We start from the raw sequence: 25,015 nt of genomic DNA on the forward strand, positions 1-25,015 counted from the left end.
AAATATCCTTGGTTTCCTAGCTCACATTTAAGGAGAATAGAAGAATGAATCTCCACTTTTTTTTTTAATTTGAAGGGGAGAGTTAAGAGGGAGGAGAAAGATAGTTCAAATTGGATCAATGCTTATTAAATTAAATTTATAATTATGCTTCCTAAAATCAAGGCAACTTACATTTGCATAGCACTTTATAGCTCAAAACCAACTTTACAAATATGCTGTGAATTGATTTTATGAAAACATGAAGAATGCAGCTCCTCCCATTCTCTTATTAATATTTTAAGCCACAACTGTTACTTCAATTCCTCAATGGCAATGGAGCTTTTATTCATTCATTCAACAGATGTTAATTGACTACCAAGTATGTCGCAGGCACTTTTCAAGGTGCTTGTGATATATTCATGAACAAAACAACCCCAGCCCTGTGGAGCTTAGGTTCTAGTGGAGGTAGACAGACAAGGAACATTGACCATAATAAAAAAGTAAGTTACATTGTGTTTAAGGAGGTGATGGCTGTTATGGAAAAAAGAAAGAGTCGAGAGCTGGGTAAGGGAGACAGAAAGTTTCAAAGGAATTGGAAATTCCAGCATGGGTGGAGGCAGGTTGCTGCATTAAATAGGGTAGTCAGGTTAAGTCTCATTAAGGTGAGATTTGGACAAAAGCTTAAAGGAGATGAGAGAGCTAGCCTTAGGTATTTGGGGGAAGAACATTCTGGGAAGATGAAAGAACTGAAGTCAAGGCCTTAAAGTTGGACCAGTGCAGCAAGATGAGAATGAGTGAGAAGGAGAGTATCAGGAGAATAGACTGTAGAAGTAAGGGACCCACGATCCTGGGGGACCTGGTAGGTCATTGTAACAACCATCACTTCCATTCTAAAGGAAATGGGGAGTCATTACAGAATGGAGCATGAGAGGGCATGATGTGATTTCGTTTCAATGGGATTTCTCTAGATGCTGTTTTGTTGAGAATAGACTGGAAAGGAGGGAGGGGGTAATCATAAAAGCAGGGAAATCTATTAGGAAACTGTATTCATTTTCTATTCCTGTGTAACATACTATCTCAAAACTTAGCAGCTAAACTAGCATACATTCATGATCTCATGCACTTTCTGAGGAATCTGGGAGCAGCTTAGCTGTGAGGTTCCGGCTCAGGGTTTCATAAAGTGGCAGTCAAGTTGTCATCTGGGTTCACAATTGATTCAAGACTTGACTCAGACTGGAGAGTCTACTAGGCTCACTCACTTGGTTGTGGGCAGCCCTTAGTCCCTCACTGGCTATTTGTCAAGGCTTCAGTTCCTTGCCAAAATATGCCACAATATGGTAGTTTGCTAGCACAAGGGGATGGGGTGGGAGTAGGGGAGAGACTTACAAAGATGGAAGCTGCAGAGTTTTATTATCTAACTCTGTAGTAATATACTATCACTTCTGCTATGTGCTGTTGGTCATATAGACCAACCCTGGTCCATTGTGGGAGAGGACTCACGAGGGTGTGAATTCTAGGAGTCAAGGATCAATGAGGGCCATATGGGAGGCTGGCTACCACAGAGACAATGCAATAATCCAAGTGCAAGATGATGGTGGCTTGGACCAGGGTGCTAGCAGTGGAGGCAGTGAGAAGTGGTCAGATTCTGGATATATTTTGAAAGTAGAACCAATGGGATTTTCTAATGAAGTGGATGTAAGAAAATGAGGAGTCAAGTATGACTTCAAGTATTGCAGCTAGAAGGGTAGAGTTTTCACCAACAGAGACAGGAAAGGCTGAGGGTGGCCAAGGATTTAAAGTGTTGTGTGGTGGTGATTGAAGAGCAGATGTTTGGCTTCCCTACATTATTTATCTTGCTCTTCTCTAATCCTCATCACGGCCCAATTAGAGGGCACTACTGTGTGTCTAGTGCTCTGCTAGGTGCATCACATGCATTTCTCTCATTTAACTTATCAGCTCTTTCACAAATGAGAAAGCTAAGATCCAGACAGGTTGAATCACTTGTGCTATGTGATAGGGCTAGTAAGTTCTATATGATAGGGATTTGACTCAATGACCATCTCCTGTGGTCAGATTCTGGATGTATTTTGTAGCCGTGTTACCCTGGACAACTTAGTTAACCTTTGTGTGTGTTAACATTTTCTACAAACAATCTGACACACTTTAGATGTAAGTGCCTAAGGCCAGTCTGGGTGTGTAGGTGTGTTAATTTACTCAGGGAGATGTGTGTGTGTGTGCGAATGCACTTGGGAATGAAGTAGAGTTTGGTGCTTCTAGAAGAAAGCCAAAGGCTAAGCTAGAGAAGAAGATTTGTCAAATCCCAGAGTGAAGCCAGGCTGTTGTGAATCCAGGGCAGGACAAAGGCCAGTGACTGTGCATGGGAACTGCTGGGTTTTTTATTTGATGGAATGCCACTATTTTGGTGTCATTGGTGGATCTGATAGCTCAGTGACAGTTTCCTTTTTCTTTTTCTTTCTTTCTTTTTTTCTTTTTGAGACAGAGTCTCACTCTGTTGCCGAGGTTGGAGTGCAGTGGCTTCATCTTGGCTCACTGCAGCCTCTGCCTCCCAGGTTCAAGCGATTTTCCTGCCTCAGCTTCCCGAGTAGCTGGGATTATGGGTGCGCACCACCACACCTGGCTAATTTTTTGTATTTTTAGTAGAGACAGGGTTTCGCCATGTTGGCCAGGCTGGTCTCGAACTCCCAACCTCAGGTGATCCACCCGCCTTGGCCTCCCAAAGTGCTGAGATTACAGGCATGAGCCACTGCACCTGGCCTTCAGTGACAGTTTTCTTTGCATAGTCAGTCATCTTTGCATGATACAAATTAAATGGTAGATTATGTAATAAATAACACATAGGCTGTGAAAGTTTTTAGCAAAGGGAGGCCCTGAAAGACTAAAATAGGGAAAATCCTGGAAAATTTTTGGAGGATGGGATATTGCAGCTGGACTTTGATAAGAGCACAATTTAGACAGAGAAGCAGGAAGGGAATTTCAGGCAGGGGAACAGTCTGAGCAAAGGTATAGATGTAAGAATGGGCGTCTTTAGGAAGCTGCAGAGAAAATGGCTTAATTCCTTAAATTAAATAAGTACAAGGAAGTAAATTTTGAAAAGTAGATTAGAACCAGATAATGGAAGACCTTAAATGTCAGACAGAGGGTTTTGGACTTGATGTTATAGGCAGTAAAGAGTCATAGTATACTCTGAAAAAATTACGTTCTATGAAGATTATTTCACTAGCCTTCAATATGGATCAAAGAGGGGAAAGTTGAAGGCATGAAGAGATAAGACTGAAGCTGTAATAATAAATACGGTGGTTGACTTCACGTAAGGGATAAAGAGAAAGAATAACAGCTAGCATACGTGCAGCTTTTATAGTGTGTCAGTATATTTAATTCTGACAAAAATAGTAGGAAGTGAATATCATTCTGTCTACATTGGGATACTTCTCCATTTTATAGGTGAAGAAACTGATACACAGAAAGGTTAACTAAGTAACCCAGGGTAACATAGCTAATAAGTGGTGCAGCCAAGATTTGCACCCAGGCAGTCTGGCTTCAGAGTCTGGATATTAAAACAGTACATAAGGTTCGGCCTTGAGTGACTGGGGACAGATAATGATTAGGAGTGACTGGTTGAGAACTGATGATTAGCTTAGTGTTGAAGACACTGAGTTTAAATTGACAGCAAGATTCTTTTTTTTTTTTTTTAACTTTTATTTTACATTCAGGGGTACATGTGCAGGTCTGTTATACAGGTAAACTCATGTCACGAGTTTGATGCACAGCTTATTTCATCACCCAGGTACTAAGCCTAGTACCCAATAGTTATTTTTTATGCTCCTCTTCCTCCCCTCCCCTCACCCCCCGTCCTCTGGTAGGCACCAGTGTCTGTTGTTTGTCTCTTTGTGTCCATTTGTTCTCATCATTTGGCTCCCACTTATAAGTGAGAACATGCAGTATTTGGTTTTCTATTCCTGTGTTAGTTTAAGGATAATAACCTCTGGCTCCATCCATGTTCTTGCAATGGACATGATCCCATTCTTTTTTATGGCTGCATAGTATTCCATGATATATATGTACCACATTTTCTTTATCCATTCTTCTATTGATGGGCATTTAGGTTGATTCCATGACAAAAGGATTCTATGTAGAAATATAGAAATGGTTCTCAGGTACTATATATCTGTTAGTCATTAACGTAGAGCAATGAAAGCTGTAAGAACAATGATGTAGAGAAATAAGAAAAAGACCAAGGAATGGTCAGAGTTAGAGAAAGAAGAGGAGAGTTCAGGCAGAACAGAAATTAGGAAAGAATGGTTGGCTAACGAGAAGAACCACCTTAGCATAGTGTCTCACAAGTAAAGCAGGATTTTACAAAAGTAAAAAATGGCCAAGAAAATTCAAGGAGTTAAGACCTGAAAACTGTCCATTGGACTTTGAGCTGGTTATTAGTAGAATTAGTTCTATGGAGGGTACTACTAATATCTAGCTATTATCTATGGAAGATCTGTAATGCACCAAGCACTTCAAATGTAAATATCTGAGTGATTCCTTTAGAATAATATTATAAAATATCATGATACAGAGGAAGAAATGGAAGCTTAAAGAGATACCTGCACATCAAGGAGATGAGCAACTCATCTAAATTCACTCATTGATAGAGCTGAGATTTAAACTGAAGTTACCCAACTCCAAAAGCATCCTCCCCCTATATCAAGACAAAAATTCCATAAAACACAAACCAATGTCCTTGTAGAAATGGATATGGGAAGTTGATTAAAAGTAATAATTTGTGTGCATACTTCACCATCCTAGTTTTTTCCTTTGTTATTTTCTTTTTTAAAAAAATTTCTTTTCTTTCCTTTGTTTTTGTTGTCTACAAACCCTTGTGTCTAGGGCTGATTTTCAACAGATCACAGTGAGGGAGCTGCCCTGCTACATAAGAAGCCCTGACCCGGAAGCAGATCATTCACTAATGGTTTAGCATGGGGTTTCCCATGAACATGCATTGCATGACGGGCACTGTCCTAGTTTTTGTTTTGGATCCCAAGTGTCTTTATAAGTGGATTTGTGTCTGGATCTGTTGACTATAACTGCACGTATCTTTAGAAGGGGAAAATGTTATGTGTTAAGCTTCCTCTGCTTCTCCCCAGCAAAGCATTCCTGCATTTGACTCCTATTATACTCAGGGGAGCATGGAGGGGGCTGTCCCAGCAGAATGATCTGGAGCCTTGCGGACTGGCTGGTCTTAGTCTCAGTGGCACAGCTGCGTTGTCCCTTTCACCGCTTCAGCTGATGACTCATCTCTCAGCCATCTCCCGGCATCCACACAGTGAAGTCATGGATTAAAGAAAACGAACAAGAAAAAAAAAAAAAGTTGTCCGTGTGACATGGCCTTAGCCTTGCTGTGATTGCTCTGGCGCTCCCCAAAATTTTCCTCCAAAGCAGGACCTTGGGATCGAGTTTACAGTTGCTGTTTACAGTTCTGTGTTTGAGGCTACCCAGGACATAGCCCATCTAAAGCTTCACAAAGGATATTTAAGAAGTGGACCAGAGCAGAATTAGAATTGCCCTTCCAAAAGAGCAATGATAAAACAGCTTCAGAGTGTTCCTAGCTGTGGTGAAAGTTGCTCTGTAAAATTTTCCTTTCTTTACAAGTCTACATTTTTGCTCAATGTACCAGAGAGATGATTCTGTCTTTATTAAATTAAACTTCGTTCAACAGTGCTGTGTACCAGAGAGATTATAATTTGTGAAGAAAAAACCAAATTCATTGCGTAGTTAAAGGGAAGAGCATAAAAGGCCCCTGTGGCTGTCAAGAATGTGAAAAGAAACAGCTAATAATATTCCAATTTCCCAAAATACTTTCTCCACTGATCACGTAAGGATTCATCAACAATTTCATTTTAGGGGAAAGGCTGATGGCACTCTTAAATTTATGAGCAAAGCTTTGTGATAGGAAAGATGAAATCAGTAAGCTAAGAGACTCAGCAGGAGGGAGTAGGGATTTCAAGAAGGAAGATTTAGGGAAAAATCTCTCCAGTGAATCAGGACACATCTTAGTGTAAATCGAGACTTGGCTCTGATCCTTCAGTTTGGTGCTTCCTGCTAAACTTTTGGAATTTAGCCAGTGTTATAATTAACACCTCACCCCACCCGCACTCCTCCACAGCAATGTGTGCATCTCTGAGGCATGACAGCATAAAATCCTCATCCTTTTCAATGGTGTGATCACTCCAAATAATGTGAAGTCCTTTCTGCAGGACTGGGCATTTTTGGAAGTGTGCATGATGCCTGTGCCTTCATGGGCAACGACTGAGGTTCCAAATCCTCTATTTTACTCTCCAAGTGGAGGCTGCAGACCAGGCCCCCAGGGTGGCCCCAACTAATCAATTGTGGGGGGCGGGTGACACTGCCACAGCCAGGGCCCAGCACCTCTGCTACCTTCTTGGTTCTTCCTGGAGGCCTCATTATAGAACCTCAGGAGTCCACCAACATTTCCTGTCTCCAAATCCAACCCTGCATATTTAGAAGTTTTCTACATGGAAATGCTATTTCATCATTACATTAAATATGTAAATTTTTCTAACGGACTCTCCAAAATAAATACAAATGTGCTCCTTTTGTAAGAAAATCCCATTATTCTGCACTACCAAAGTGTCCTTCACTTTAAAAAGCATTTCCCACATCTTGCCATCTCAGCATTGACCAGCACATTCCTACCTATGCTTCAGCTTTGTTTAGAAATGTTGGCCCCCTTCTTTGTCCTCTCATTAGGTTAGTCCCCTCTGTCGTGTGCCTTCACAACACCCCCCATGTCCTTTCTCACATGCATGGCTCTGTAATAGTGATATTCTCTCTCTCTGGCAGCTGTGTGGGGTAAGGAACAGTATGTCACATGCCACTCCATCCTTAACAACCAGCAAAATGTCTGGCAACTATTGGGCTCTCAATAAATATTTAAAGAATATTGTTAAATGAACAGCTTCAATTTCTCTTCAATTAATGATTATCTTTAAGACTTTTAAATTATACTCAACTTTACCAAAAATTGATATATCCACAAATTTTATGGGAACATAAAACTGTGCAGTGATAGTCATGCCTGTTATTTGCAAAGTACTATGCAGTTTGCAGAATCCTATTTTATCAATTATTTTATTTGATCTTCATAAGCACATTGTAAGGTAAGTAGGCACTGAACTATTTAAGAAAGTGAACGTTAGACATTACCCAGCTTCTCACCACTGTAAATGGTGAACAAATACTTACTTCTAAGGCCTATGCTACTCCATGTCACCACAGTGCCTAACAGTATGGTAGTAAGCCCGCCAACCAGGGTGTTTTCTCATGTATTCCAAGAAGCCTGATTATACCCTTATAATCTAACTCATTTGCATTTGCAATTGAGTCAATGTTCTCTCTTTCCTTCCAATCAGTTTCATCAAACCACTGGCTCAAAGAGCCTGATTCAGAGGCCTAAGGACCAGAATTCCACTCTGCTAAACATGCATTTCCCATCTGCCCCACCCCAAACATATCTTACCAATGTCAGTGTCTTTTTTTCTGACCTTACACCAAAGCATGCATCATGACAGCACACAAAGGGCCCTTGACACACTCTTTGTTGTGAGTTCACGCCAGTTCTCCATCACAAAGTGAGCTGAGGAACCATCTACCATTAGGAGATCCCATAAGAGTGTCAGCAAAAATAGACCACTTTTTTTAGTCTTTCTTTTTTAATTTTCTATTGTATTTTATTTCTATATTTTTCATTTCAATAGCTTTAGGGGTACAGGTGGTTTTTGGTTACATGGATGCATTGTATAGTGATGAAGTCTGGGCTTTTAATGCACCTGTCACCTGAATAGTGTACATTGTACCAATGTTTGTTATATCACTCTGTTTGCCTTTGCATACCCATAGCTGCTTAGCTCCCACTTATAAGTGAGAACATGTGGTATTTGTTTTTTGTTGTTGTTGTTCCTGAGTTACTTCACTTAGGATAGTGGCCTCCAGTTCCATCACCGTTGCTGCAAAAGACCTTATTTCATTCTTTTTTAATGGCTGGGCACTATTTCATGGTGTGTGTGTGTGTACACCATGTTTTCTTTAACCACTCATCGATTGATGGGTACATAGGCTTTTTCCGTATCTTTGCAATTGTGAATTGTGCTGTAATAAACATACGAGTGGAGGTGTCTTTTTAATATAATGATGTATTTTCCTTCGGGTAAATACCTAGCAATGGGATTGCTGGAAAGAATGGTAGATCACTTTTTGTTCTTTGAAAAATCTCCATACTGTTTTCCATAGAGACTGTACTAATAATATACATTCCTATCAACAGTATATAACTGTTCCCTTTCCACCACATCTGCACCAACATATGTTGGTTCTTGGCAAAAAGGGACCTCTTTTATGACTGCATGATCATCAGAAGTCCTTGGCAGTTGATTTTCTATTGATTGATGTTGGTGTTGTCTTTGCCAGCCTTGTCACATGTCCCTGCCATGTTACAATGTGCTGACATAGGTGTTACTGAAATACAATGTCTCATTGTTCCATGTTGGTTCCATTTCAATGAACAAGCATATGAGGGCTAGGAGAGAAGTGACCAAACCTGCAGGCTCTGTTATTTGATAGCTGAGCACCCAGCAAGGGGAGATGCTGAGGACTGTCATGGTCTATGGGTACTTGAGTCATCATACTCACCTGAAGACGTTGCCTTGTTTGTCAATTGCTGCTTTATGCAAGGCTGGCTTGGTTAGGATTGATTGACTCCCACCCATTTCTGTTTCTACTGCAAATTCCCCATATTGACTCCCTCCCTTTCCATGATGGTCTTTGTAGCTTGTAGCTTTTATATCACCTAAATATTGTAGAATTCTGTAGCAGCACAGGATCTACAATAGAGTCCGTCTCATTACTGCTGTTCCATATCATTTTACACAGCATTACCTGTAATACATTGTGTTTGCAAAGTAGCTTACATTGCCTTTTACATTGAGACATAAGTTCGTCTATAATTTGCTAGTAATTTCAAGTATAGATTAAACTAGATAAAACAGTTTTCAATAATCATTAGCATATTGATCACATTTAATGTCTTGCACATATTTATGATGAGAACTCAGAGAATTAAATGAAACCTGCTCTCTCTTAGGGTTCCATTATTGCATTCGTTAATAAAGAATAATTAGGCCAGGCATGGTGGCACATGCCTGTAATCCTTGCACTCTGGGAGGCCCAGGCAGATGGATCACCTGAGGTCAAGAGTTTGAGACCAGCCGTCTCTACTAAAAATAGAAAAATTAGCCAAGCATGGTGGCAGGCGCCTGTAATCCCACTTACTTGGGAGGCTGAGGCAGAGAATCCTTGAACCTGGGAAGCGGAGGTTTCAGTGAGCCGAGATTGTGCTATTGCACTCCAGCCTGGACAACAAGAGTGAAACTCTGTCTCAGAAAAAAAAAAAAAAGAATAAATAAATAAAATTACTTGGCCCCTAGAATGACTGGATACAGAGCTCTGAGTTTGAAGAGGACCAATTGTTTTAGTCAATTTTGTGCTGCTATAACAGAATACCTGACCCTGGGTAGAAATTTATTGGCTCACAATTCTGGAGGCCAGGAAGTCCAGAATCAAGAGGCAGCATCTGACCAAGGACTTCTTGCTGCATCATCTTATGGGGAAAGATGGAAGGATAAAGAGAGAGCAAGATGGAAAGAGAGCAAGAGGGGATGAATCTATTTCAGTCACAATGAACCCACTCCTTTGATAATGGCATTAATCCATTCATGACCTAAACACCTCTTAAAGATGAGTGGGCTCAACACCACGTGGAAGCCCTACCTTCCAATACCATCACAACGTTGACTAAATTTTAACTTAGGTTTTGGAGGTGATGAACATTCAAACCATAATACCAACTTATACTACTGGTACTACTTTTTAAAGACTTATTACTTCTTATAGACAGTAAAAAAATAAATCAGTAGTTGTCACTTTAACTTTAAACTTCTTCCCTTCCTTCTCCCCCATTCTGGGGAACTAAAAATTAATGTTTGTAGTCATGTAATGTGTATATTATTAGGGGTAAGAAATTTGCTGTTTCTGAAAATGAACCTCACATTTCTCTTCTTTTTACAGTAATAAAAGACTAGTGGCCTTAGTGCCCATGCCCAGTGACCCTCCATTTAATACGCGAAGAGCCTACACCAGTGAGGATGAAGCCTGGAAGTCATACTTGGAGAATCCCCTGACGGCGGCCACCAAGGCCATGATGAGCATTAATGGTGATGAGGACAGTGCTGCTGCCCTTGGCCTGCTCTATGACTACTACAAGGTAGGTCCCCAGCCTCCACTTTTCTCTTCTTCCTGCTCCAGGACAACCCTTTGCTGGTGGGAAGAAGGAGCAGATTCTTTGTCCCAGGCCAGGGAACTAATAGCATTTCCAAACTCAATATAGAATTCAACCTCTTCCTGTTCTCATTGCCCCCTGCTTCCCCATCTACAAAGCTCAACTTTATCACCCACCCAGAGGAAGTGCTCATTTTGGGATAATATTTTTTGTGCTCTTTGTTCACATGCATAAATATTATTTGCATATTATTCTTACCATATTACAAAATACTTCCTTGTTGCTATGTTTACTTTAGGATTATTATTTTTGCTGAATGAAGTATATTACATTGTGTGGCTTTATTAGTCCATTTTCACACTGCTGATAAAGACATACTGGAGACTGAGAAGAAAAAGAGGTTTAATTGGACTCACAGTTCCACATGGCTGGGGAGGCCTCAGAATCATGGCAGGAGGCAAAAGGCACTTCTTACATGGCAGTGGAGACAGAAAATGAAGATGCAAAAGTGGAAACCCCTGATAAAACCATCAGATCTTGTGAGACTTATTCGCTATCACGAGAACAGTATGGGGGAAACTGCTCCCATGATTCAAATTATCTGCCACAAGGTCCCTCCCACAACACATGGGAATTATGGCAGTACAATTCAAGATGAGATTTGAGTGAGGACACAGAGCCAAATCATATCAGTGGCTGTACCATAATTTAGTTATTGATCAGTGGCTGAACATTTAGGTTGCCCCTAGATTTTTCTATTTATAAGAAACATTCAGGGTTTCTAGATTTTTCAGTTTTATAAGGAACATTCCAATGAACACTTTTTTTGGAAGACTTTTGCAGCAATTTCAATGCCTAATTTTGTTACAACCCTAACTTTCTCCATTTGTTTTGATGAGTAGTAAATTTTTATTTTGAAAAAGTCTTAAGGCAAAATAAATGTAATGCACTTACATTTCAAAAATTTACTTGCCATATGCTACCTATAAAATAGGAGTATTTCAGGAAATCAAACAAAAAACAATGATTTTTCTCAAGCATAAAGAACTATGCCTGGTATGACCTGCTTCTTCTGAATTATTGAAGTGTAAAAAATTGACAAGTATTTACTGAATGAGATTTATTGCCTGCCTTGATTGTAAACACCTTTGGCTGATGCTAGGAATTGGCACAAATGTGAGGATGGCTGTGTTTATTTTGCTGATTGGGCACAGTGAACTCTTATTAACTCTTATTTTAGAATAAGAACTGAATCCCACCTCCCCTTCTCCCTCCATCATGGAAAAACCAGAGGTTTCGGCAAAATCATGCAGGAGAGATAATTTCCCTTTTAGTAACCTTTGGTCTCTGCTTCCTGTTTCCTTTCTGCTTCCTACTTCCTGTTAACTTCCAACAGCCTCCACTTTGCAAGCTGTTGTCTCCTGTCTCTCCCCTAAAACAGTTCTCATGCTTTCAAAAGATCTCCCACCACCACCTCTGGCATTGCCACCACACCTACTCTTCTGCCAGAGTTTTCTAAAATTACACATTCCTTTTCCAACTTCTTTCCCATTAAAACACTCAGGAGGGATTCCTCTTTTGGGGAGATGATTGCAAACAAAGCGAGGCTTTATCTAAGATGGAGAGCAAGGTATGAGTGGCAGGTGCAAGTGACTGACAGGTAGGACCATCCAGGGTATTTTAAATAAGGATATTGCTAACTCAAATAAATGCATCCTTTATAGTTAAGAAGTGCTGGATAAACATACGAAGGGCTTTCTATTGGTCTAGGCTTTCTCCAGTCTAGGCTGACTTTCCCACTTATTAAGAGAGCCAGCACTAGCAGATTGTGACCACCCTCTTATGAAGGCATAAAACTCCCAGCAGGACTCCTGACATAGCAAGAAGGACCTTAACTCTGGGGGACTTGGGCTCCAGATGAAAGAATGCTTTAAGGCCTAAACTATATTGCATGTAACTAAGGCTATTTTCTCTACAGTGAAGGGGAATTCCTGAAAAAAAAAAAAAAAAAAAAAAAAGTCTGAAAACCAAAATGATTTCATGGTAGGCTTTTTCTTCTTCTTCTTTTCCGGCTGTGGTTGTTTTATAGTTTTCATTCTTTCTGATTGAGGATCTCATTTCAGAAATGCAAGGATAAATTCTAAATGTTTCAAATTGAAAATTTTCAAAACGTATTAAGGATAGTTGGGAAGCACAGAGCTCATTAAATTAGGCTGCTTCGTGTACTGGACCACTTCTTGAGGGCTTAACTGTTTTTGATCTCATCCTTAGAAAGAAATTGAAAAGTGATTTTCTTCTATGATGAAAAGAATAGTCAAAACTTGACAGTTGAATTGATCTTCAAAATCTATAAATATATCTTTAAAGTGACCCTGATTTGATTATTCAGATCATTACAACTTCTCTTTGTAACTTTTTTTTTTTTTTTTTTGAGATGGAGTCTTGCTCTGTCACCAGGCTGGAGTACAGTGGCATGATCTCAGCTCACTGCAACCTCCACCTCCTGGGTTCAAGCGATTCTTCTGCATCAGCCTCCCAAGTACGTGGGATTACAGGCACGCTCCACCACGACCAGCTGATTTTTGTATTTTTTAGTAGAGATGGGGTTTCACCATATTGGCCAGGATGGTCTCGATCTCTTGACCTCATGATCCGCCCTTCTCCACCTCCCAAAGTGCTGGGATTACAGGCGTGAGCCACCATGCCCAGCCTGTTTGAAACTTTTATAATGTTAAATTAATATGTCAGTTAATAGTTTTCATAAGGCTTTGAAGAAATATGTTGATCATATTTGGGAGAAATATGTTGTCCTTATTCTTTAAAATATAGATTTTATTCTATTATTGTGAAATGGATATAATTTCATATATCTGTATTTGATGGCAATTCTTTTTTTGTGTTAGTGAGAAAGAGAAGTATATCCTGAAACAAACATAATTAGTAATTTTTTTTTTTTTTTTAGACAGAGTCTCGCTCTGTTGTCCAGGCTGGAGTGCAGTGGCGTGATCTCAGCTCACTGTAACCTCCATCTCCTGAGTTCAAACGATTTTCCTGCCTCAGCCTCCCAAGTAGCTGAGACTAAGACATACATCACCGCAACTGGCTAATTTTTGTTGTGTATTTTTAGTAGAGACAGGATTTTGTACATGTTGGCCAGGCTGCTCTTGAACTGCTGGCTTCGAGTGATCCACCCACCTTGACCTTCCAAAGTGCTAGGATTAGGCGTGAGTCACCACGTCCAGTCCATAATTAGTAATTTATGAAGGCAATGTATTTTATTTCCCACAGATGCAGAGGATAATTAAGTATTAGTAAATATGGGTGATTAAGTACTAGTAAATGTGGTACCTAGATTACCTGTCCTCTTATATATTTGCTAGCATTTAAAGGAAAGTTGAAATATTGCTTTCTGTAAATATTCTGAGATACCAGGTAGGGAGTTTACATAAAACTCAAGTTGCAGCCAAGTCTAGAACTCCTTCTGTTGAATTAATATTTCCAAGACTGTGTGGACTACTACAGTTACATAGCTTCTTTTATTTCACATGAGCTTTGCTATACTTTTGCTTGAAACATTTTAGTGTTTCTGGAAAGAATTGGTCTTATTTTCAAACACTGTATGTTCAAATGATCATTTTGAAGCCCTTTTCAGTTGCCCGGGTGTTCACAGCTTATATATGTTGGTGTTAAAGTTATAACAAAGTTAAATGTCCCTTGAGGATAGACCTCTTTCTGTAGTCAAGTGAAATGTTAATGAAACAAAGCAGTCTGGTTTTTTTGGTTTAAACGCATGTAAACTCTGGGAAGTTAAATTATTGTAAAAATTGCTGCCGTGTTATCATTTACATTTTATAGACTTTCTATGCCTCTTCAGAGGATGAATTGATTCTATTTTTGTCGAAGAAACCATTTTTCCTCACTCCTGAAGTTGGAGTATATCACCCCTGAGGGGACAGTCATAGACACTCCGTCCACAGGGAGGAGTTCACGAGCTATGCGCAGGCACTCCAGAAATGGTGGTCCCTGTCCTGTGAATGTGGCAAAGGCATACCTTTGCATAATACTTCATAAATTTCAAGGTCTTTTCACCTACAGTTGATAACTGTCACCACAGGATCATTGCAGTGCAGTCCATCAGGTTTTACATTTTATAGTTCATGCAACTCAGTGGGATTTACCCAAGATCACAGGACAATCCTGTATGTTTCCTAATAGCCATTGTTTTACAATGTCCACCATTTACAAAATGCCCTTTTTTGAATTCATTTAAAAATTTTAAAAGTATGCATTTGGAGCTTAACAAATTACTTACTCATCAAGTGGTGTTTATTTTTTAAAACCCAAATGTACAGAATCTGTCATAATTTAGAGACTAAAATTCTAGCCCAGTTCTCTATCCAGTTTAAACTACTGACCAATAATAGCTCCAAAGTTGTGTGACCTTTCCATGAATTTCAGGCATGACAGAAAAATGTGACAGATTCAATTAGCCAGATGTTTCAAAAATGTTTTGACTTACTTTATGTAACTTTATTTTCCGCTTGAAAGAGCTGGTTTATCATCATCTGGTTTCAGCTGTAGTGAAAAATAGGCTTCCCTGGTCAGTTGGTTTCTATCTGTTCTATTGACCAGTACTGCTGGAAACCAGTTTGTTGGTTGATTTGTTTGTCCATCTATCCATCTATCTATCCATCCATCCATCCATCCATCCATCCATCCATCCATCCATCCACACACCCAACCACACACCCACCCAAAAAATATTCACTAAGTAGCTATGACCTCCCAGCAATGGGGGTAAATATTGGATATCTAAAGGCAGGTGATATTCAGTTCACCACCTCAGAGAGATCACCGACAATCACAGTCCAGGACAAACACTGTGCTATAAACCTATAACCATGGTTTATGGAGTTCAGTGCTCTACAAGGGGTATGTTCCAAGAGCAGTGGGTTGACTGACAACCTCCCAGATAATTCACCAGCTTTCCAGAGGAAGAAATGCCTACTCTGCCACAGAGTAGAGGATGATCTGTCACGTGCACAGACCAGGACAGAAAGAGAGAGAGACAGAGAGTTGGTGAGGGGAGTTCATAACAAGGGTAAGATGCCTAAGATGATTCCTGGATTAATCAAGGCAGAGAGTACAGAATAAAGGCTCTGAGGAGAACAATAATTAAGAGTTGAGTTTGATGTGCCTGCAGGATGTCCAGGTAGGGACATCTAGGACTCAAGGGAAGAGACCAAGTTCAGAGTTGTCAGTTTAACTAAAGATGGTTTGTAAAGCCAAAGTTTCAAAAAAGAGCGTGGTTTAAAGAAGAGCAAACCCGCAGGTTAATTACCACCTTTATGGTATTGTGCCTAGCACCTTAGACCAAGCACAGCTGTCTGCACAGAGCTCACATCAGGGGCTCTTGGCAACAGTAACATTCACTTCCATGAATCTTTGGGAGTCGCTAACACGTTTCAGTGTTTGGAATCCCTATTCTTCTATTTCTTTGGTCCTGCCCTTTCCAGGCCATTTTCATTGATCAATTGATTCTTTCAATAAGTATTTAGTGAGGGCCTACTACATTCCAGGCACTGAGGACATAACCATGTACAAGGTAGGCATAGAGATTGCCATATCTTGGACACAGAAAATTAGATGGGACTCAAAGTATGGGCACAAGTTAGCCTGCAGAAGGCATGAGTGGTGGTGTGGGTGTAGGAGGGGTGGAGCATGTTCTAGGGAGAGAGGACTTTGTGTGATGCCTCTTTTATGACAAGGAGCACATGCATGGTCATAGATATAGTTGGCCCAAGCGTGAGAAGCAAAAACAGGGGCTGCCTACATTGAGATGGGAGACGTTTTTGAGACTACCTACCTGAGAGTAATGGGAAGCACTGAAGGATTTTAAGTACAATAGCAACACGACAAGATCAGACTGCATTTTAAGCAGACCACTCTGAGTCTTCCTAATGGATCCAGAAATCATTCACAGTTATGAAATCAAGGAGAGGAGAGATAGGAGCTGATTTCAGCAGCCCAAGCAAGGGACCCTGGAGGCTGAGCCTGGAGGCTGGTGTCCAGGGGCAGGGGATGGGTTTCAGAGGCACAGGGGACTTTGTGCCACCTGGTTGGAAGGGGAGAGGGTGAGGGATGCTTGACAGTCAAGAAAAATGTGATGGTGCCATAGCACACAACAAAAGAAGTAAATCATCTGTCCCTGCTTCAGAGGCTCTTCCTCGTCTGGCCTTTACTCATCTCTAAGGCCACATCTCCCCCAACTCATTCCTCATGCTGGCCATGCCTTCCTTGTGCTGTCCTGCCCTCTAACCTTTTTATAAGCAGCCCTGGTGGCTAGAAAGCCTTCTCCATCCACCTGACAAATTCCTACCCATGACTCAGCCCCTCTGGGGAGCTCCACCCTCTAGGCTTCCAGAGAACCCTGTCGGTAGCACAGTTTTATCTCATATCATGGGGTACTGAATTTTTAAAACACTATAGGAATAACTATATTTTAGGAAAGAAACTAAGTGCTCTCTAGGGGGGTGGGCGAGTCATAAACTCAGAGTCTAGTGGCAGGCAGAACTGGGAAGGCAGGTCTCCTTTTTTCTATATATGTATAGTTTTCCAGTTTATTAAGTTTTTAATCTCAATGCCAATGGAATTTCTTTCTCCATTTTTTCCCCTCTTTTATTATTTATTTTTATTGTTTAAATTATGATACTTTAAGTTCTGGGATACATATGCAGGTCTTTTTAAAAAAAATTTATCATTTCAACTTTTGTTTTAGATTTAGGGGTATGTGTGCAGGCTTGTTACATGGACATATTGTGTGACACTGAGGTTTGGGATACGACTGTGCCCAGCACCCAGGTAGTGAGCATAAGACCCAAAAGGTAGTTTTTCAGCCCTTGCCCTGCATCGCCGCCTTAGTAGTCCCGTGTCTGTTGTTCCCATCTTTATGGCAATGTGGACCCAATGTTTAGCTCCCATTTATAAGTCAGAACACGTTGTATTTGGTTTTCTGTTCCTGCATTTATTCGCTTAGGATTATGGCCTCCAGCTCCACCCATCTTGCTGCAAAGGACATGATTTCATTCTATTTTTATGGCTGTGAGGTCTCCTTTAATACTTACTTCTTCCTTAATGCCTTTAAAAAAATTGTCATAAAAGATATATAACATAAAATTTACCATTGTAACCATTATTAAGTGTCCAGTTCTGTGGCATTAAGTGCATTCACATTGTTGTGCAAACATCACCACCATCTATCTCCAGAGCCTTTTCATTTTCCCAAATAGAAAACTCTGTACTCCTTAAACAATAATTCCTTTCTTATCCTCCTACCTGCTGGTCCTCTCTGTTTTACCATCTGTCTATGAATTTGAGTTTTCTGGGGTACCTCATGTAAGTGGAATCATACAATATTTGTCCTTTTGTATCTGGTTTAGTTTTTTAGTGTAGTGTCTTCAGGGTCCCTCCATATTATAGCATGTATCTTAATTTCATTCTCTGTTAAGGCAGCATAGTATTCCATTGTATGGCCATGTCCCATTTTGCTTTTCCATTCATCTGCTGACAGACGCTTGGGTGGTTTCCTCCTTCGGGCTACTGTGAATAGTGCTGCAATGAACACAGGTGTATTTACTATTGAAATTGTATGTTTATCTGTCATCTTCAATAGATGATGAGAACTATCATTTATCTCATTTCTATCCAGTGTTTAGCAATGCCTGGTATAGTATACACTCTGAAAGTTAACATGAATGATTTACAATTGATTTATTTTTTATTAACAAATATAAAGTACCAGATACTCCAAGCGCTTAGAAAATTAAATTAACTCATTTAACTTTACTAAAAATCTGTGAGATAAGGGACTATTTTTATGCCCATTTTACAGATGAGGAAAGTGGGACAGAGTTTACTGAGTGGTAGAGCTGAGATTTGAACTCAGGCAAGCAGGCTCTGGGTCTGGACTCCTGGCCACCCCGCTGTCCCCACCCTAACCAGGTGTCAGGGCTTGTGTACATATTCAGGTAAGAGGAAATCACAGGAATTTCTAGAGGACTCCAGTAGAGGATGATTTTCATGAATGTTCTTTCATCTCAAGAAAGCAAAACTGCTTTTTGGGTGCAACGGAGTTTGGCTAGAAGGAAGATCTGGAGATAGAGCAAAAAAAAAAAAAAGAAAGAAAGAAAAATACACAAACAAAAAATTCAGTCAACCAACCCAATTCAAGCCTACTTATTCATGTGTTTGAAAACAATGGCAGAGTAAAGGATCTAGGATGCAGTAGATGATTAGATGATGGTCAGAGACACAGCTGGTGGGATGGCCCTTCTCTCAATGAGCACTTTTTCAATATTTTTCAGGTAATATGTTGGCATTGGGAGTTTTTTTTTTTTTTTTTTGAGACTGAGTCTCGCTCTGTCGCCCAGGCTAGAGTGCAGTGGCGCGATCTTGGCTCACTGCAAGCTCCGCCTCCAGGGTTCATGCCATTCTCTGGCCTCAGCCTCCTGAGTAGCTGGGACTACAGGCACTCGCCACCACGCCCGGCTAATTTTTTCTATTTTTAGTAGAGACGGGGTTTCACCGTGTTAGCCAGGCTGGTCTCGATCTCCTCACCTTGTGATCCGCCTGCCTTGGCCTCCCAAAGGGCATTAGGAGTTTTAAGACAATAATGAAAGCGTATTTAGAAACAAAATTGTGGAAGCAGGTCCACAAGCTGTGTAGGAAGGTGGACAAAGTGGGACCCAGATATACTGGATGCTTCCCCCAGCTGCTGGCTCAGTACGGCCCCCCGTGCCTAAGGTCTTCACCATGTCAGCACTTAAAGTTCTCATCAGAGAGGAGGTAGATCCCTGTTCTTTGTGGTGACATTTGTTGTAACTCTATTTTCTGTCTGATCAAAGGCACCCAAGTCTCGATTCACCTCTGCTCACATTGTTCCTCTCCCCTCTTCCACTCCCAAGGTGGGGAGTGCATGAGAGGTGCTCGGGTCCAGGGAGAGTCACCTAGGCCAGCAGTGAGCAGCCGAATCATGTCTGTTGTGGTCATATATTTATCACCAACCCTTTGTCTCTGGCTCCATAATCATTGTCACTCAGGCTACTCACCTTTAACATCTCCTGGTGATAGCAACTTTTCCACTGTTTCCTGGAGAACAGTCCATTTTGGTTTCTTTGCTTATGCTGGTGTCCGGCTCTGAACATGGTCATGGTTGCATCTGTGTACGTCTGACTGATGGTTGGTGATGTTTCCAGGTTCCTCGAGACAAGAGGCTGCTGTCTGTAAGCAAAGCAAGTGACAGCCAAGAAGACCAGGAGAAAAGGTAAAGAAATTTGCCTGGCCCCCAAATTAACTGTATGTTTTCTGAAAACAATGTTATTAAACTGTATGTTTTGTTCTTGAGAGGAAATGGGGTCAAGAAGCTTAGCATCCTCTATCTGTCTTTTGAGTCTGGACCAATGCTAGATCTCTCAATGACGAGAGCAAATTGCATGTTTGTTGTGCATCCAAAGGGTCTCTCCACCCTCTTCAGATATGCCCTTCCAAGGAGGCTTAAAATCCTGAGTCAGAGGTGAGATGCTGGTAAGACAGCCCATTGCTGGGATTAACTTTTCTGATCAACCCTATGGCATTATAACTGCAATTAGGCCCCTCAGGAAGTGAGACACTTGAAGGATTGCTTTCGATGATAGGGGGAGGGGAAAGAAAGGAGGTTGGGCTCTTTCTCAGCCAAGGGAGGCACAGGTTGAGGCGACTGTAAGCGCTACTGCTGTCAGGGTGAGGGGGCAGGACAGCTGCAGGAGATCGCTATGGAACACCCCTTGTCTGCCCTCCTCAATCAAGAACCAGCTGAAAAGCAAGGCACAGTCAGATAAATTGAGATTCAAAAGGGGCAAAGAATCAAAAGCAGCTTTATTTCTGATGAAGCCAATTGGAGAATGTGACTTGGAATCTGCAGCTTTTAACATTTCAGTCCTGACTTAGGTAACTGTACCTATTCAGTCCCAGGCATGACTTTGTACCATTTATGGCACAGCGGGGTGACTGGAGGGAGAGTCCCCTCTCTTTGGCCAGGATGATCCAGAAAAAGAGACAGGACCAGAAGGGACTGAATCACCGCGCTCAGCTACTTCTTTCAAACTCATCCACTTCTTTTTTTTTTTTTTTGAGAGGGAGTCTCGCTCTGTCACCAGGCTGGAGTGTAGTGGCACCATCTTGGCTCACTGTAATCTCTGCCTCCCAGGTTCAAGCTATTCTCCTGCCTCAGCATCCTGAGTAGCTGGGACTACAGGTGCGCACCACCATGCCCGGCTAATTTTTTGTATTTTGGTAGAGACAGAATTTCACTATATTGGCCAGGATGTGCTCTATCTCCTGACCTCGTGATCCACCCGCATCAGCCTCCCAAAGTGCTGGGATTACAGACGTGAGCCACCGCACCTGGCCCAAACTCATCCACTTCTTTCAAACTCACCCATCAATAAATCTTCCCCTGCAGTCTGATGGAGAGAAGCCATAGTGTTTTTCTATTGGAGGTTCTTCCATATGGAAATAAAATCCCCTACTAGCACGTGTCAGAATCTGACCTGGCCTTGATAGGAACTGCTTGTGACATTACAGTCTTCTGTGATTAGCAGCAGGGGCCTCTCCACCAACCAGCAGCCCTGTGCTGTGCAGCATCTCCAGGGCACAACCCCAGCAGAACATGAAGGCTGCCTGCATGTGAGTCACTTTTCCATTACGGATCTCCTGAAACTCCACACTGCCCTGGCGTCCTGGGACCTCACTGGCAGAAGGGATGACAAGGAAGAAGAGGCTGACACTCTTCAGGCCCTAAAACTTTTCCTTGACCCAGCCAGTTTTATTGAGTTAAGCCATCTGCTTAGTCCTGTGCTGGAATTGTAGCAGGATCGGGGAAAAACAAGTTTAAGCCGTGTGCTCTGTCTACCTTTTACATCACTGACAAATGAGTATCTCTTAGGACAACATTACAAAGCAACAGCTGCTCATTGTGTTTTAATGGTTACTTTTGTGATTTTCACAGAGCATTTTTTTTTTTTTAAACTGCAGTGAGGTATAGACTAAACTACCTTATATAGATTAATTATGACTTAGACTTCTCATTGAATATAATTTGGAAGGATGTCATTGTGATCTGCAGCATATTCATGAATTAAGGTGTCATATGTTAACATAGTATCATTACAACTGTTTGTATACAGAAGTTGCTACCTGGAAAAATAACAGAATCTCAATGACATGATCCAAATTTTCTAAAAAGTATATTTAACACACCATTATTATCATTGCATTTTTCTCATATTATAATATTTGGTTCAATTTTAAATTCTATTGCAGGTAATTACTACCTCGCAATAATTCTTAGTTTTAATTATCCATTTTTTAGATGTCTTTGTGAAGTTCTCAGGTGTTGGCTTCAAAAGCTAAAACTGTTTAACAGAGGCATAGTTACACATTTTAGGTTGGTGCCGAATCTGTTATTTTCTGGTGGTATGATAACAATATTCAACAAGATTTATACAATTCCATAGCTTGCTTATTTGTTTATTAGGACACCAAAGCCAAAAAATATTTTGACTAATATTCTTTCTTTAGAATTCCTATGTTTTTACATGAATTAAAGAATTAAGAAACTTGGCCCCAGATGGACTCTAACTATAGAGAAGTTGGTTAACTTTGAATATTTTGGCAAAGCCAATGAGACTGTGTGTGTGCAAAGCCTAGAGTGGAAACTGGGTAACAACTTTGTAGCCAATAAATGTAGACCAACTTATGTACTCCTAACCTGTAGGGGCTTATCCCCAAGTATTAATGGTTATTTCTTCACTCAAGGATCTGGGCTGACATGAGTTCGGGAAATCCTGGGTTTTGATTTAACAGGTGAAGGAATGCTGGAACCTTTACTGGGTTCATGATGTTTGCAACCCACTCAGGGTGGTCGTGTTATGGCAATTTTGTTTGTTTGTTTTTTATTATTGATTTCATCATGGACTCTTTTTTTGTGTGTATGTGAGGAATATCTATTAACATTCCACGCAATGTTTAAACAATGAGGTTTAGGACATGGTAATGTAAATGGGTGGTCTGGGTTTTGGCATCCTCTAACTAGCTGGATTCAAATGAAACATAAATTCTAAATTTTCACTATTTCTTATGTACAGGTTCGCTCTATTGATTTGATCACAAAATCAGGTCATTACTTAAGGCCAGAAAGTGTGTAGACTTGTGATTTTACTCCTTAGGAAATTATTTTCTAGACTTATTTCTTCCTACACATAAGGTTTTAGATATCTTAAATATTTTTCTATTTGCTGTGTTCATGTGGAGAAATTCTTTTTGCAAGTTTCACTTTGAAGTTTCATCTGAAAAATCAAAGCTGAAAATATCAAGTCCTGCTTGGTAGTTAGGCAAGCTCAAAGGCTAATGGGCTTCCTTCTTTACACACAGGAGCCAGGAGAGCCCAGTTCTTGGAAGAACATTTTTTTTTTGAGATGGAGTTTTGTCCTTGTTGCCCAGGCTGGAGTACAATGGCGTGATCTCAGCTCACTGCAACCTCCGATCCTGGCAGGTTCAAGCGATTCTCCTGCCTCAGCCTCCTGAGTAGCTGGGATTACATGCATGTGCCACCATGCCTGGCTAATTTTGTATTTTTAGTAGAGATGGGTTTTCTCCATGTTAGTCAGGCTAGTCTCGAACTCCCGACCTCAGGTGATCCACCAGCCTCGGCCTCCCAAAGTGTTGGGATTACAGGCATGAACCATCATGCCCGGCCTCAGAAGAGCAAATTTTAAGAGAATAGTCCTCACAATGAGAGAGGCCAGAAAGCCCCAGAAAGCACATGCTAGATAAAAAACAGAAACAAACAAACAACCCAGGCATCAGAGAGAAGGCAAACGATTTATTTTCTCTCCACATTACTCAGTAGAATCCATAAATTAGTGAGAGGTGGCCCCAAAATTGCACTGACCAGAGGGACTTTGCCAATAAAATCATTTTACTGTCAATAATAATTTTCCATTAATGAGTTCTTATTTGTTTCTGCTCTCTCCCAGACTTCTTTAGTATACATGAAAGTATTTTATTCTAGTCTGGCAAGAATTAATATTCTACATCCTCTCCTTTCTCTCTGTACCACCCAGGAGGTCTGAGATCTGGGAGATCTTGTTTTACATAAGCCAAGCTACACCACTTCCTTAAGTCCCCAAAGGAATTCAGTGCTGAGGACGTCAGTGAGCTCATGTTCTCTCTCAATTTGGTGAAAATACCTGAAGGATAAAATTCTCATTATTTTATTTCTCCTTTAAGGTGCCCACAGAATGGTAAAAAATATCCTCCCCAATCCCCAGTCCTTCAAATTACCTTGTTTGTCCTCCTCCTGCTTTTTTCTTTTTGTGTTTTAAAACTAAATTTTGGTAAAAATTTCGAACACATACAGAATTACAGAGAATAGTGTAATAAACCCCCCAAAAAACCCATCCCATTCTCCAGTTCAGCAATGATAAATTTTTGCCACTGCCTAATATATCTGCTTGATACTGACCTTTTCTCTTTCCTTTTCTTTTTTCCTTCAAATTGCAATAGTATTTAAATCTCTGTCATGTCATCATATTAGTTAACCTCTAACTACTTCTGATTTGTGTGTCTAAAAAATAAAAAAGGACATTTTATTACATAAGCTCAAAATCATTATCACCCCTAACTGAATTAACAATGCTTTTTTTTTTTTTGAGACGGAGTCTCGCTCTGTTCCCCAGGTTGGAGTGCAGTCGTGTGATCTCGACTCACTGCAACCTCTGCCTGCTGGGTTCAAGTGATTCTCCCACCTCAGCCTCCCGAGTAGCTGGGACTGCAGGCGCATGCCACTGTGCCTGGCTAATTTTGTATTTTTAGTAGATATGGGGTTTCACCATTTTGGCCAGGCTGGTCTCGAACTCCTGACCTCAGGTGATTCGCCTGCTTTGGGCTCCCAAAGTTCTGGGATTACAGGCGTGTGAGTCGCCGCACCCGAAAACAATACTTGCTTAATATCACCAAATCCCAGTCCATATTCAATTGTCTCAAAATTCCCATTGCCTGATAAATGCCTTTTTGGTTTGTTCAGGTCAAGATCCAAACAAGAGCTGCTTGTCATACTTGATTTTTATGACTCAAGTCTCTTTTAATCTAGAACTTCTCCCACCCTTCCTCCTTTTTTCATGCCTTTGACTTGTTGACAAATTTAGGTCAGTAGGATGTGCTGCATTCTGGTTTGTCTGATCACTTCTTTTTGATGTTGTTTAAGTCATTCTTTATGTTCCTGTAGTTCCTAAGAGCTGAAAGTTAGATATGAAGATTTGATTAGATTTAGGGTCAGGTTTTTTGTTTGTTTGTTTTTGTTGTTGTTGTTTTTTGTTTTTGTTTTGAGACAGTTTCCTTCTTGTTTTTTTTTGAGACAGTTTCTTTCTTGTTGTCCAGACTGGAGTGCAGTGGCGTGATCTCGGCTCACCACAACCTCTGCCTCCCGGGTTCAAGTGATTCTCCTGCCTCAGCCTCCTGAGTAGCTGGGATTACAGGCATGCGCCATCACTTTCTGCTAATTTTTTGTATATTTGAAGTAGAGACGGGGTTTCACCATGTTGGCCAGGCTGGTCTCGAACTGACCTCAGGTGATCC

At 40.8% G+C, this 25,015-nt stretch overlaps 1 protein-coding gene across 1 annotated transcript in view; it reads left to right on the plus strand.

Moving 5' to 3' along the window:
* Nucleotides 1-25,015, plus strand: part of GRHL2 (grainyhead like transcription factor 2) — a 175,753-nt gene that overhangs the window by 39,301 nt on the left and 111,437 nt on the right. Inside the window, exons 2-3 of the mRNA XM_055286930.2 lie at nt 10,132-10,327; nt 19,597-19,664. Of these exons, the coding sequence (XP_055142905.1) occupies nt 10,132-10,327; nt 19,597-19,664 (264 nt within the window). The remainder of the gene's footprint in view (nt 1-10,131; nt 10,328-19,596; nt 19,665-25,015) is intronic.

The sequence above is a fragment of the Symphalangus syndactylus genome, chromosome 7, assembly GCF_028878055.3.
Source record: "Symphalangus syndactylus isolate Jambi chromosome 7, NHGRI_mSymSyn1-v2.1_pri, whole genome shotgun sequence".
In the NCBI taxonomy this organism is placed as follows: Eukaryota; Metazoa; Chordata; class Mammalia; order Primates; family Hylobatidae; genus Symphalangus; species Symphalangus syndactylus.